A 15,834-nucleotide genomic window follows, 5' to 3' on the forward strand; every position below is an offset into this window, starting at 1 on the left:
CCAGAGGCAGGAGGAGATGCGAGCCTGAAGGGAGGGGGAGAGGACAGGGGCGGAGATGTAGATCTGCGTGTCATCTGCGTAGAGATGGTAGTCAAAGCCGTGAGAGCGGATGAGTTCACCGAGGGAGTGAGTGTAAATGGAGAACAGAAGAGGGCCAAGAACTGACCCTTGAGGAACTCCAACAGTTAAAGGATGGGAGGGGGAGGAGGCTCCAGCGTAGGAGACCGAGAATGATCGGCCAGAGAGGTAAGAGGAGAACCAGGAGAGGACAGAGTCCGTGAAGCCAAGGTGAGATAAGGTATGGAGGAGGAGGGGATGGTCGACAGTGTCAAAGGCAGCAGAGAGGTCAAGGAGGATCAGAATGGAGTAGGAGCCATTGGATTTGGCAAGAAGGAGGTCATGGTTGACCTTAGAGAGAGCAGTCTCGGTAGAGTGGAGGGGACGGAAGCCAGATTGGAGGGGGTCTAGGAGAGAATGGGAGTTAAGGAATTCTAGGCATCGATTGTAGATGACTCGTTCTAGGATTTTGGAAAGGAAGGGTAGTAGGGAGATAGGACGATAACTGAAGGGGGAAGTGGGGTCAAGAGTGGGTTTTTTTAGGATGGGGGAGACGTGGGCATGTTTGAAGGCAGACGGGAAGGAGCCCCTGGAGATTGAGTGGTTAAAAATAGAAGTTAAGGAAGGGAGGAGGGCAGGGGCGATGGTTTTAAGAAGGTGAGAGGGAATGGGGTCCGAGGCGCAGGTGGAGGGGGTGGCACTTGCGAGGAGGGAGGAGATCTCCTCTGAGGATACTGCAGGGAAGGATGGGAAAGTAGGGGAGGGGGTTGGTGGGGGGGAGGGGAGAGGCGGAGGGGTGACTTTGGGGAGCTCAGACCTGATCGTGTTGATTTTTGTGAGGAAATAGGTGGCCAGATCATTGGGGGTGAGAGATGGGAGAGGGGGAGGAACAGGGGCCCTAAGGAGAGAGTTAAAGGTCCGGAACAATCGGCGGGGGTGACGGGCATGGGTGTCGATGAGGGAGGAGAAGAAGCTTTGTCTGGCAGAGGAGAGGGCAGAGTTAAGGCAGGAAAGGATAAATTTGAAGTGTGTGAGGTCGGCTTGGTGCTTGGACTTTCGCCAGCAGCGCTCAGCAGCTCGAGCATAGGAGCGTAGGAGGCGGACGGAGGAGGTGATCCAGGGCTGTGGGTTAGTGGAGCGAGAGCGGCGGAGGGAAAGATATACTGCTAGCCACTAGTGTAAAATGGGTGGCCCCTGGGAACCATAGTATATGGGAGCAGATTCTAGGGTGTGGGGATTTACAGGGAATGTTTCTACCAACTCTGTTATATTGCTATATCGTACTCTCCCAAACTCTTAATACAATGCTCAGCACACAGTAAGGATTCCATAAAAATAATTGATTGATGTTTTGTTTAAAAAGAGTGCAGGGGAGTTTTGGGGAAACAAATGTGTAAAAAGAATTACTGCCATAAAAGAAGCTCTCACCATGATGTTGACATGAAAGTATTGACAAGCTCAGATAGAAAGAAAATTTAGAAACACTATAGGTGACTAGCATTGTAACAAAACAAGTTTGTTCATAAGTACACACATATACACAGATAAGCAATACACAAATATACAATAAACACACATACATATGAACATGCATGCACATGTTGTTTCTTAAATCTACTCATACTATTGTGATTATTTTAGAAAGGACTTTTCTTGCCAATTGAATATCTACAAAAGGTCCATTTTGTTCATAGTGAATAGCATCACATATCTCATAATGCAAATCATTAAAATTGTATTGTTTGAATGATAGTAAGGACATGCTTTCTTTTCCTTTTTTTTTTTTAACTCTTTGTTCTGTATACAGATATTTCCCAAAAAGCCCAAGAGACTTCTAATTTTCTTCAACTTTGAGTAGCACTTGCTCTCTTTTTCATTACTTAATTCCCAGGAAATTGAAATAGGTCAGAGGCAGTGGAAAAGGTCAATACCACCGTATAAATAAGGAATTCCTCAAGACAACAAATATAAATAGACTGCAATTTATCTCTGTGGACTAAAGTTTGAGGGGTGGCAAATGTGAATGTAAAGAGTAGAATCTTAAGTTTATAAGCTAACAATTTGGAATTAGTTCACCTAGTCCTATTTGCAAATATTTTCTGATGTTCTAACAGGTAGAGGAATAAGTCTCTGACAAACTTTCCTTTGTCTTAATCTAATAGATTTTTACATTTTGAAAGAGGTTTTAATGAAATAAACATTTATTCATGGGGAAAACAACATTGAAACTATTGATAAAATGCCCCAAGTTAAAACACTTGTTAGATGCAATGAAAAAGCTCATGAGATTAAATAATTTTATTTGCTTGCATTACTCAATACAGTCATAGTAAGTGGACAATGGCCTGATTATGGAGTTTTAATTCCACATTTAGGATACAAACCTACTCTAATAATTTTCAGTAGTTAACAGAGGTCAATGTTTTAGCTAACTTGGAGCAGAACTGATGTAATTTCTGATTCTCATCAATACACTATTTAAATTATTATCATATCTTCTTTAAGGGGAAATGATGAATAAATGCTCATGACTCAAGAAGTATTATTTGTGAAATTAAATTGTATAGGAGGTATTGCAAGGGAAGGGTGCCAGCTGCCACCTAGTAGATTCACCAAAAGTATAATTTATTTATATACCAGACTTGAGGCAATAGATTTGGGGATAACAAACATCAACAGAAATCAAACAAAGCTCTCATAAGGGGCAGCCATAGAAAAGAGGGATCTAGAGGCCCCTTTACAGTAGAAAGGAACAAAATGCTTTTTTCTTGATGGCAGTGCTGTGGGAGGCAGGAGACCCAGGAAAATTGGGGATAAGTGGATGAACTCTGAGGAGGTTATGAACTTTTGAGATAGGGAAGATGGTGGCACTTGTGACTTTGAAAAGAAAGTTAGAAGGATTATTCTAGGTTTTTCATTTGTATAGCTCCATGTTAGGTTGAAAAGAAGCTGCTTAGTTAAACTGGGATTATCAAATTTACTCCTGCAATCTCCCAAGCTTTCCTGCAAGGAGAGCTTTCCTTCAAACAGGTAAGCTGACTCCACTGTGAGATGATCTATATTGCCATTTAAGATTGAATAAGGCTTCCCACCCAAACTATGTCCCTCCCCTGCTTTTCTCATCACTTAGACAACACCATTACCCTCCCTGCTTCACAAACACATAATATTGGCACTGCATTTATGTTATTTCTCTCATTCTATTCATGTATTCTATCTGTCACCCAATTCATGACAGTTTGACCTTCAAAACTTTACTTAAGTCCCTCTGTTTCTGTCCAGCCAAACTACTACTACATTCTACTGGGCCACTGGGCATGACATGCCATCTGTGGGGTAATTGCAGGCAGATATCTACACTGAATCAGCATCAGTCCTAGATGGACAATCTGGTTTACTCTGAAACTGTTCAATAGAAGCTTTTTACATACCAACATTGAAACAAAGATTTCTAAAGGAAAATGAATGTGTATTATATCAACAGGATATATTATCATGAATTTCATTTGAGACTCCTGAAGGAATTTCCTTTGTGAACAGATTACCTGAGAAGAGATAGTCCCTCATACTCTCAGAAGAAGAAAGAATGAACTTCCTCATCCTGAAGGACTCTAGGTTGGACTAGGATCTAAGGACAGGTATCTGGGAAGCACTCTGGAGTTCAGATTTCCTTAGATATAAAAAGTACAAGCCTTTGTTTCAAAAGTGAACATCTACCAGACGATGCTGGGATAGTGCACCCTGCTTACATGTGGGGCCAATGGGTCACTTTAATAAATGTGGTTTGTCATAAACCATGATCCTGCTGTGTGGTCCCTTTGATAATGGTTACCTAGTGGGGCAGTCCTGTTACCAAAGCAAATCAGTGGTAACACTACACTGATCCAAGCACTTACCATATCCCACTATGACCACTGCATCAGCTTCCTCAATGACAGGCCTTATATCTCCCCAGTCCTTACTTCACTCTGCTGTCCTGATTTTATCTAAAAAAAGTTTAATTCAATATCCCCCCCTTTTCAAAAACCTCCAGTGGTTTCCCATCCACCTCGACATTAAACAGAAACTCTTTACCATCGACTCGAAAGCCCTCATTCAGCTCACCCTCTTCTATTTTACCTCGCTGACTTTTTACTACAACCCAGCTGGCATGCTTCACACTACTCCACCACCAACCTATTCACTATACTTTGATCTTGTATAGGTCTCTCCCATTACCTTGTCCACATCCTTCCTCTGGTCTGTAACTCCTCCACCACCCTATCTGCCCTTCATATTTGACAGCCTACCATTATCCCTAATTTTTAAAAGCTTATTGGAATCATATATCCTCTTCCGTGACTGAGCTCTTGTTTCCCCTATTCCTCTCCCCTCTATGTTGCCTATGTATCTGGATCTGTAACTTTAAATAACCTCAGGATAGTAATCCCATCTTCAGCCCCCATAGCACTTACATACATATTCTTAATTTATTTTAATGTTTATCTCCCACTCTAGACTGAAAGTCCCTTGTGGAGAAAGAGAGTGTCTACCAGCTCTATTTGTATTGTACTCTTCCAAGCACTTAATATAGTGCTTTGCACAAAGTAACTGCTCTGGTTGACTGGCTGACAAGTAAGAGCAATGTGTGCCAACTATCCCTCCCACATCAAGGGCTTTTAATGGTTGGCCTCTACAGATTAAACTAAATGTTTAGCACCATTTTAGATTACCACCTTGGTAATATACTCTTCTTAAGCTTTTGTACAAAGAAAGTAACTCTATTTCTAATATATGTAGATAGGCCAGGCTTTCGAAGACTTTCTTTTAGCTATATACAGCTTATACACACACACTCTCACAGTATTCCTCACATAATGGGTTACTTGATGCCCAGATGAATCACTGATTTAAGCATATTAATAAGGAAAAAATCTTGCCCAGAGATATACTAAAACTATTAACCCTCTATCTCAATTACTCTTTTGAAAACTCTTGGCCAGCATATGTGTCTTTTGTATTTGGTTTTCCTGCTTTTTCAGCTATTCATCTAGATGACTGCAGTTACAAGAACACTGCATCCAAGACTCTATTAAAGTTTACGGCCTTCAGGCAGTGGAAGATATAACATGTGGTTGCTAAAGTAAGTCGTTAAAGATCTATAACAGCTAGAGGCATCCCAGAGTCCTAGAAGAAAAGTTGGACTGTCTGAAAAAGTCATTTACCTTTTTCTGGTTTGACTTTCAATTTTCAAGCATTAAACATCATCACATTGAAAGCTGGGATTGTGTCTACCAACTCTGTTATATTGTACTTTCCAGCATACTTGTATAGTGCTCTGTAAATAGTAAAGGCTTGATAAATACCATTTCTTTTATTGATTGGTTTCAATATCTTGTCAGAAAATTCATTAGAGATTTTAAAGGAAAAAAAACATTATTTTTCAAAGTTTAAATATTTACTGTGGTGGTAAATGTATATTTGGTGGTATCTCTTAATAAAATTAGAACTCAGAAGAAACTATAGGTTTAATCCTACTTTTTAAGAGATCTCTGTGAAAATATGAGACTATCAATAAGCACCATTGGTTTAACCTCCAACTCACAAAAATGATGGCTTCTAATTGCAAGACCCTGAAATCCCATTTGGCACTCATTCTGAGCTGGATATTTACAGGGAAAGTGATATAAATATAAAAAACTTGAGTTATGTAGGGAGCTTATCCATTTATATGGTTTTAGCCACTACTGTTGGATGATTCCTAAATCTTTTGTCTGGACAATTCATCTGCTTTCTTGTCTTGAAATTCTTCCTACCTCAAGGACATCTCTACCTGACTGTCCCATCAATATCTTAAAATCAATTTGTGAATAGCTGAACTCATCTTTCATTTTCTTTTCAATACTATACTGTTCACATCACCATCCACACTTCCTCACAAATTCATAACCTTGTGTTATTCTTGACTACCCCATGAAATTTAAGTGCTATAGTCAATCTGTTTCTACATACTATCTGTTGTTCCTCTTTAACATTACCATTGTACTGTCTTTCCGGACAAAAATGATTCTCATAAGCATATAAAATTAACCAGAATGTAGAGACATAACCTCAATCCCCATATTCAAGGAAGTAACCTACACAGTCAAGCTTTAAACAAATTTAAACTATTCAGATCTGTTGAAGAAATCCAGAATAGAACATTATGAGAAGCAGTATGGCCAAGCATAAAACGCATGGACCTAAGAGTCATTGGACCTGGGTTCTAAATTCTTTTCAGAATTTAAATTAGGGGCTCTGCAGGATATCAACCTATCCAAGAGAATAATGCTTTGATCTCATTTTTTTGTTTTCCAAGTACTGACGCCAGAGGAAGAGAGCAACAGTCTGTAGATACAGAATTTTTATGAATCCTCAACACTAGTGAATATCACTGTACACATGTGAAACACACACACACACACGAGCATACATGGACATAAATCCATATGTAAACACACCCAAATTATTCAAGAGTGGGCATCTCAAACTGCAGGTTTGGCTATTGAATCAAAAGTCCTTTCACTCCCTATTCATTGGGCAGATCACATTTGGAGGAAAAGGGCAATTTTCATGCCCTGAATTATCCAAGATTGATCACTTTTCATCTCTCCAGCAAATTTTGCCAGGAGAAGACATAGCTAAGGAGTCCCACAGGTATACATTTTAAAATCCATACCTCTCAACATAGTCTAACAGCCGAGAACAGTGATTGGAAGCAGGAGCATCATGTCCTCCTACCGCATAAAGAAAACCATCACAGGTGGCTACTCCTACACCTCCTCTTCTCTTACACATAGGGGCACACATGTTCCACTTGTTTGTGTGAGGATCATAGTACTCCATTGAACTCAAACAGGAACTTCCATCCCGACCACCAACTGAGTACAACCTGAAATACAGAGCAAAAAATTCAATAAAGTATTATTTAAAACACAAGGAAGGCAGTGATCAAATACATAGTCCCTGAAAGTGACTTTTCAAACCCACCATAAAATCAAATGGTCTATAACGATGATAAAAGTAATAAAACTGCCAACCATTCTATGCCAAATATTATAGTAAGAGCTAGAATAAACACAAACTAAACAGATTAGACACAGCTCATGTCCTCTGTATGGGTTGGAAAAATCAGTATCTTATTCCTGCTGTTACTGATGAGAGAAATGAAATGCAGAGAAGGTAGATGACTTCTTATGTGCCAGATAGTGACAGAGCTTCAATAAGAACCAAATCTCTAGACTTTCCATCCCATGTTTCCCCCCATAGGCCATGCTGTTTCTCAAACTGTATTCCCAGTCTTAAATGAACAACTTTAATGTGTCAAATATGCTTTTTTAATCAAGTAATTTTGACTGATCTTTAATAAAAGGGCTTAACACTGAAGAAACAGGAAACATTTTATCATCAGCACTATTATAAGAAATTTTGAAATGCCTGCAGGATTTGAAATTTCATTCAACTTCAATTTCCTTCGAAAAAGCAAAAGTTACTTCTGCCTGATAATATTTTCAGTGAAACTACTAAGTAGCAGCTTATCATTTTGTTGTCATTCATAAGGAATACAAGTATACACATAATTAAAGGTAAAAATAGCCCAGTAGTGAAGAAATATTTTAAGTTCTTAACAAATAAATCCCATAACTGACAAATTTTAAATAATAATGATAATTATGATTATTATTAATAATAATAATCATGATATTTGTTAAGCACTTACTTTGTGCTAGGCACTGTTCTAAGCACTGGGATAAATGCAAGCAAATTGGGTTAGATACAATCCCTGTCCCACATGGGGCTAACAGTCTCAATCCCCATTTTACAGACAACGTAATTTAGGTCCAGAGAAGTGAAGTGATTTGCCCAAGGTCACATAGTAGACAACTGGGGGAGCCAGGATTATAACCCATGACCTAATGACGCCCAGGCCTACGCACTAGCCACTACACCATGCTGCTTCTCTAATGTCATTGATGTGACAGAATAATTGTCTACTTACACTCTCCTTATGGAAAATATACTTACATAAAAGTAAAATGATTCCATTGCTTTACTATTCAATTTCTTTATTTACTCAAAGTTTTCCTAGGCAGAAGCCATTTTTAGGATTCATGAAGCTTCAAGTTATTCTCAGGTGAGGGAAGAGAAGGCCTGATATGAATGAAGTTAAGCAGGAGTCTCCACCAGGGTCTAGTCTTATTCCTTTGGTATCTATATCGGTGAGTTATCCCATAAAGAAAAGGAGTCAGGTCACTTGGAGGAAAAGTAGTGTTGAAGTAAAATGAATGACTACACGGGTAGCATGGCAATTGAAAGTGTGTAGCAAAAAACCTTTGGGGCTAAGTTAGTTTCCTTTGATATGAGCTAGGTCCTTGATTGCCATTTTCTTTTCTGCACTAATGGCATGTCTTGAGTTCTTCTGGGTTTAGCCAAATGCCCAGTTAATTAGTATACTGCCATGAAAATGGATGCCAAAAGGAACAATGCATAGGACATAGCAATGTAAATCTCCCTTAGAGTGTAAGCTTTGTGTAGACAGGGACTGTATGGCACTTAACAATGCCATAATTATTTGTGGTAAAAGCATTTTACTTCTACTGCTACCATTACTAATTATTACAAGCATTTATCATTATTAGTAATAGTAGCTTTTACATGATAAATGCTTGTAATAATTAGTAATAGTAGCAGTGGAAGTAAAACAATTAAAAATGCTTGGCTATTTTTAATATTACAGAAAATATTTTAAATTCCCAAATGCATGTTTCTCTTTTATCCAATCCCTTGGTTACTAGTTTCCCACATTCTATTTAATATATTGAGATTAACCTATTCAAACAAGTTAAAGTCCAAACATTTGGTGATTTGAGTTGCCTAACCTTCTGGTACTGAAGCTATTATGCATTTGGAAGTGTTTACTGATTGTCTAAACATCCCATGATTCTGACCTGAACTTCTGTTAAACTCAAATTAAGGATATCCTGGAAATAACTCCAAATATGAATAATATGATCTTTATATTTTCCAAGAATCCATAGGGTTCGACTGAAATTTTATGAAAGGCCTTCTTATTCCACCTTTTTCATTTTTATGTGTTAAGGGGATAAAAAACTTGGACACACTCCAGAATATTTATCCATTTATATATAGTTATAACATCTTAAATTCAGTAACAGTGCTTTGTTTCACCCAAAGACAAATCAGAGGTTCTCTTGGAATCAAATTAAACTATAAGAAAGAAAATGAGAATTCCTCATATATAAAATATTGAATTATTAGCAGTATTGAGAGAAAACAAATTACTTGCTTCATTTTAACAGACCTGGTGAAAAGGAGAAAATCAATTTGAGGAACTGACATTCTGTATAGTGCCTGACTAAAAAAAAAAAGAATAAGAGTAAGATAGTCTGGGTAAGGTGATTTGACTGAGTGTCTTAAAGCCCAGTGGTAAAGAGTTGAATGGTCTCCTATCCAACCAGTCCTTGAATATGGCACTGTTTCAGTTGTATTTATTAAGCATTTAACATGAGCAAAGCACTGTACTAAGCACTGGGGAAAGTACAGTATATCAACAGACTCATTGCTGCCCACAACAAGCTCACAGTCTAGAGACAGATGCTAATATAAATAAATGGATAGGTAAATAAATAAATAAATTACAGGTATATATATATGTGCTGTGGGGTTGGGAGGTGAGATGAATGAAGGATCAAGTAAGAGTGGCAGAAAGGAGTAGGAAAACAGGAGAGGAGGGCTTAGTCAGGGAAGGCTTCTTCAGGGAGATGTGCCTTCATAACAGTTTTGAAGTAGGAGAGAGCATTTGTCTGCTATAAGGAGGGAGGATGTTCCAAGACAGAGCTAGGATGTAGGTGAGAGATCAAAGGCAAGATAGACAAGGAATAGTGAGAAGGTGAGCATTAGAGTATGTTGTCTGGGTTGTATAGGAGAGTAGCAAGGTGAGGTAGTAGGGCGCAAGATGATTAAATCCTTTAAAGCCAATGGTTTGTTTCATGTGGAGGTGGGTGGACAACCAATGGAGTTTCTTGAGGAGTGGGGAAACATAGTCTGAATGTTTATGAAGGAAAATGATTTGGGCAGCGGAATGGAATACGGAATAGAGTGGGTAGAGATAGGAGGCAGGGAGGTCGGCAAGGAGGCCCTTACAATAATCAAGGTGGGATACAATAAGTGCTTGCATTAATGTGGTAGCCATTTGGACAGAGAGGAAGGGACAGCTTTTGGTAATGCTGTCAAGGTGAAACTGACAGGGTTTAGTGAGGGCTTGACTATGTGGGTGGAATGAGAGACAGGACTCAAATATAATGCCAAGGTGAGAGGCTTGTGAGACAGGAAGGATGGTCAAGTGACTAGTACAGTGTTCTGCACACAGTAAGTGCTCAATAAATATGAATGAATGAATGAATGAATTAATTAATTAATTAATTAATGGTGCCATCAACAGTGACGGGAAAGTGAGCAGGGGGAAAGGGTTTGGGTAGGAAGATAAGAAGTTCAGTTTTTGCCATATTAAGTTTGAGCTAATTGGAAGACATCCAATTAGAGATGTCTTGAAGGCAGGAGGAAATGCGAGACTGCAAAGAGGGAGAGAGATAATAATAATAATGTTGGTATTTGTTAAGCGCTTACTATGTGCAGAGCACTGTTCTAAGCGCTGGGGTAGACACAGGGGAATCAGGAGAGATCAGGGCTAGAGATATAGATTTGGGTGTCATCAGCAGAGAGGTGATAGTTGAAAACATGCGAACAAATGAGTTTTCCAAGGCAGTGAGTGTAGATGGTAAAAAGAAGGGGACCCAGAACTGAACCTTGGGGAACACCCCCAATTAGGGGATGGGAAGCAGAGAAGCCCATGAAAGAGATTGAGAATGAGTGACCAGAGAGATAAGAAGAGAACCAGGAAAGGACAGTGTTAGTGAAACCAAGGTTGGATAATGTTTCCAGGAGAAGGGAGTGGTAGATAGTGTCAGAGGCAGCTGAGAGGTTGAGAAGGATTAGGATGGCATTGGAAGCCATTGGATTTGCCGAGGAGGAAATCTTTGGTGATCTTTGAAATGGCGGTTTCTGTGGGAGTGAAGAGGATGGAAGCCAGATTGTAGGGGATCAAGGAGAGAATTGGAGGAGAGGAATATGAGGCAGTAGGCATAGGCAGCTTGCTCAAAGATTTTGGAGAGGAATGGTAGGTGGGAGATGAGGCAATAACTGGAAATAATTGTGGGGTCAAGTAGGATAGGGGAGATATGGGCATGTTTAAAATCAGTGGAGAAGAAGCCACTGGAACAGTTAAAGATGGCACTTAGGAAGGGGAAGAAGGCAAGTGTTTTAATGAAGTGTGAGGGAATGGGGTCAGATGCACAGGTGGAGGGCGTTGATTCTGAGAGAAGGCAGATTTCCTCTGGAGATAGTGCTGGAAAAGATGGAAGAGTTGACAAAGGGACAGGAAAGTGGAGGGACTGGAGAGGGGCAAGGAAGGCTTTTGGGAGATCATGCCTGATAGTGTCAATTTTGTCGATGAAGTAAGTGACCAGATCATTGGGAACAAGGGATGGAGGAGGTAGGGGAACAGGAGGCATGAGGAAGGAGTTAAATGCTTGGAACAACTGAAGAGGGAGATGGGCATTAGTGTCAATAAGGACAGAGAAATAATTTTGACAGGCAGAGGAGATGGCAGAATTAAAGCATGCCAAACCAACAGTGAGAGTACATCTAGCACCACTACCATGAAACTGATCTCCCAACATTGGAAACCACATGGCTCTCTTCTTCATAGTCCACAAAAAATGTACCTGCTCCAGAAGGCATCTCAAGATTAATAAGGAGCAGCATGGTTTAGAGGAAAGAGTGCCGATCTGGAAGTCAGAGGACCTGGATCCCAATCCCCAAACTTAGTTGTTTGTTTATGTGACTTTGGGAAAGTCACTAAATTTATCTGTGCCTCATTTCCCTCATCTGTAAAATGGGGATTCAAAACCTATTGTTTCTCCTATTTAGGCGGGAGCCCCTTAAGGGACAGGGACTGGGACAGGACAGGGACTGGCACAGGACAGGGACTGTGTCCAGTTCCAATAAGTAGTTTAGTGCTTAACACATAATAAGAGCTTAAGAAATACCGTAATGATATTCACAACTTCCCTGTCTCACTGTACTATCATTCACATCAGAAGTCCTACATTTTTTTTTTTAATTTATTCATCATTTATTTATTCTCACAGACTCTGAGCTCCATGTCAGACAGGGAATGTATCCAAGTTGATTAGCTAATATCTACCCCAGCACTTAGAAAAGGGCTTGTTACATACCAAATGCCAAACAAGAACCAACTTGAACTAATGCAAAGAGTAAGGGCCTATGAGTCAGAAGAATCTGGGTTCTAATCCCACCTCTGCCACTTGTCTGCTGTATGACCTTGGGTAGGTCATTTGACATCTCTGTGCCTCAGTTATCTCAGTAAAATGGGGGATTAAGACTATGAGCCCCTTGCTGGACATGAACTGTTTCCAACATAATTAGCTTATATCTACCCCAGTGAATATTACAGTGCATGGAACATAGTAAATGCTTAACAAATGCCATAAAAATAGAATTATCATTTGAGTATTGCTTATATCAACTTATCACTTTTAGCAATCAATTAGTTAATTAATCCTTTTTAAATAATCCACCCATTAGATTGTAAACAGCTTGAAGAAAGCATGAGATCTACGTTAATATGTTACCCATGTGTACAGTGTGATTATCTGGACACAATAAGCACTTAAAAATGATTATGAGGTGAACTTGGTTCCACATTAGCCAGGCATCAATCACTTAGTAATAACAATATAATTCTGGTATCTATTAAGTGCTTAGTATGTGTCAAGCACTGTACTAAACACTGAGGTAGATACAAGCAAATCGGGTTGGACAAAGTCGTCACATTGTCAACTTCCATTTTACAGATGAGGTAACTGAGGAACAAAGTTAAATGACTTGCCCAGTGTCACTCAGCAGACAAATGGTGGAGACAGGATTAAAACCCATGACCTTCGGACTCCCAGGTCTATGATCTAGCCACTACACCATGCTGCATAGTGGTTGGGTGTCTGCTGTAGTGAATTCAACAGAGAATTACTGCTACATCATTTTTCCTATTCTAATCCTCCCATTCTCAATGGTTTCCTGGCCTCTCTCTTGCTAACATGTGTCCTGCATTTGCTTTCCACTTCCTCTGTTCAACATCTAAATCTGTTCTAGTGGCTCCAACATGGTGGACCTTACTTTCCCTCCTATTGGTCCATCAACTCCTTTGATGGCAGGCAGTCCTTTGATCCAGTGCCACAAAATCAGTGGGCTAGAGCTAGATCAGGGTAGGTTATGGAAAGAGCCAGTGGTGGTGTCAGAGAATGTATGGTGGAGGGATAGGAGACTTGGAGGTTCATAGATGATGCTGATAAAAACACTGGATGTGTTTTCAGTACAGATCTGGATTTCATGGTCATACAGAAAGTTGGACACCACATTATTCTTGTAGCCCATCCACTTGATACGCAGTTGTCACCTTACTCTCTTCTGGTCTCAACCAAAGGTGGTGCATTCTTTGATTCTGTTTTCTATTTCTTCAACACTCATTGTATAATTCTACAGAAAACTGTTGAGGAAGCCAAATTTGATGACTGCTTTCAATCACTGTCAGGAATCAAAACCTTCAGTTGTATGAGCGCTTTTGAATGACTTTGATTTCTTTCAGAATTCAAGTCAGGTTATAGTACTGTACTGTAGATACAAGACAATTCATCTGCATGTCTTTTTGTGTACATAGTTCTAGAATTTAGGAACTACATTCTAAATACTAAACTACATTTAGTTTCCTGAATCACTGTCTTCTAGGCAAATCTTTCAGCCAGTCATTTATTGAGTGCTTACTTTGTGTAGAGACTGCAGTATTAACAATATAACACACATTCTCTGCCCACAACGAGCTTACAGTCTAGAGGGGGAGACAAATATTGATAAAAATAAATAAAATTACGTATCTATACATAAGTGCTGTGAGGCTGGGAGAGGGAATGAATAAAGAGAGCAGGTCAAGGCTACTTAGGATGGAGTGGAAAAACACACGATGACGTTTTTAACCCGATGATCAGTAAACGTTTCCCAGTAGATTAGAATAAGCATATTCTGATGCCAGACTACTCACTGCATCCTCAACAATGGTGGCATGGACTGTGTTGAACAGACCTACCATACAAATGCACTATCATACAATTAAGTAACATAAGAATCTTGTTGAATTTCTCAGGACAGACCAATTTGCTTAGCAATTTCCAAAATTTTGGTCAATTAATTTTATCAAAAGCTTGAACATAGCACATATTGACATTTAATAAATACCATAACCAGCTATCTTTATTTTTTATACTACTTTTAGATCCATTTATTCAATTTCATCCTTAAGTTAACTCCGAGATAGGTATCATTATTAAATACCATTTTTCAAATGAGAAAACTGAGGCATAGTGAGTTAAAATGCCTTTGTCAAGTCACACTACAGGAGAAGAGTGGAGTTGTGCCCAAAGGATATGTCTCCGAATTCCTAGACATGCCCTCTAGAATTCAAACAGGGAACTAGTGTACCAACTCTACTGTACTGTAAGCATTTCTCAATTGCTATTTCAACTATCAATGGCTGATTGATCGATTGTACCTTTCCTACTAGTCCATACTATCTTTGTCCTGCCTGACTGGAAAAAGTAAAAGCAGTTTTTACTTCCTTAGTTTCCAATTTCAAAGATGAAGTTTATTGTTATATTGTGACACTAAATGTTTTTGCTTTTAATCTTGGTATCAAATCAAAATTTTAATTCAACCTTGTACTGAAAGTAATCTCCAAATAGAAAGAAAGACATCTTGATTACTAATAATCATTGCTCAGTGAAAGTCATCAGGCACAATTAAGGGTATTTTCTAATCTTGATTCATGAGAATTAATACCTAAGTCGTTATGAATCAAGATGAGAATATTATTTAAATTCTGCTTCTGATGAAAAAGGTTGAATGTTCCTATTCCAAATTGCCTTTTTTAAACTACTAAGAAGGTACTTGACAAAATAAACAGAACTATTTATTTTCATATTCATATGACATTTATTCAATTTAAAAATTATTGAATTCCTTATCCTGGAGTAAAAAGATCTTAAATCCATACAATTCCATAGAAATATTCTACTGGGGTCCTTGTTTTATTAGAATTTGGATTAAACGATTCAAAGATACTCCTGAAAAATTAAGGCATTTTCTTTTGGGGAAGGAGAGTCCCAATGGATGTAGTCAGGAATTTGTTAGTATTTTACTTAAATATGCTTGGAAACATTGATTTAATGTCTTCTTAAAAATGAGGACACAGGTTTGCACTCTTCGTGCAAAAATTCAGGAGAAACTGGTCTTTTGGACTTCTACTGTGTTTACCTTGGAGACAATGTGATGTCAGTCAAACAATCAATAAGTGGCTTTTATTGAGTACTTATTATATACAGAACACTATACTAAAGTGCTTGGGAAAGTACAATAAAATTGGGAAATACAGGCTCTAATAATAATAATAATGATAATAGCACTTTTTAAGCACTTACTATATGTCAAGTACTGTTCTAAGCACTGGGGTAGAAACAAGATAAGCAGGTTGGAGACAGACCCTGTCCTACATAAGGCTCACACTCTTAATCCCATTTTACAGATGAGGTAACTGAGGCTCAGAGAAGAAGA

At 38.9% G+C, this 15,834-nt stretch overlaps 1 protein-coding gene across 1 annotated transcript in view; it reads right to left on the reverse strand.

Annotated features, from left to right (window-relative positions):
• Positions 1-15,834, reverse strand: part of KLHL1 (kelch like family member 1) — a 267,920-nt gene that overhangs the window by 16,272 nt on the left and 235,814 nt on the right. The window contains exon 9 of the mRNA XM_001505519.3: positions 6,755-6,967. Within this exon, the coding sequence (XP_001505569.1) occupies positions 6,755-6,967 (213 nt within the window). The remainder of the gene's footprint in view (positions 1-6,754; positions 6,968-15,834) is intronic.

The sequence above is a fragment of the Ornithorhynchus anatinus genome, chromosome 2, assembly GCF_004115215.2.
Source record: "Ornithorhynchus anatinus isolate Pmale09 chromosome 2, mOrnAna1.pri.v4, whole genome shotgun sequence".
In the NCBI taxonomy this organism is placed as follows: domain Eukaryota; kingdom Metazoa; phylum Chordata; class Mammalia; order Monotremata; family Ornithorhynchidae; genus Ornithorhynchus; species Ornithorhynchus anatinus.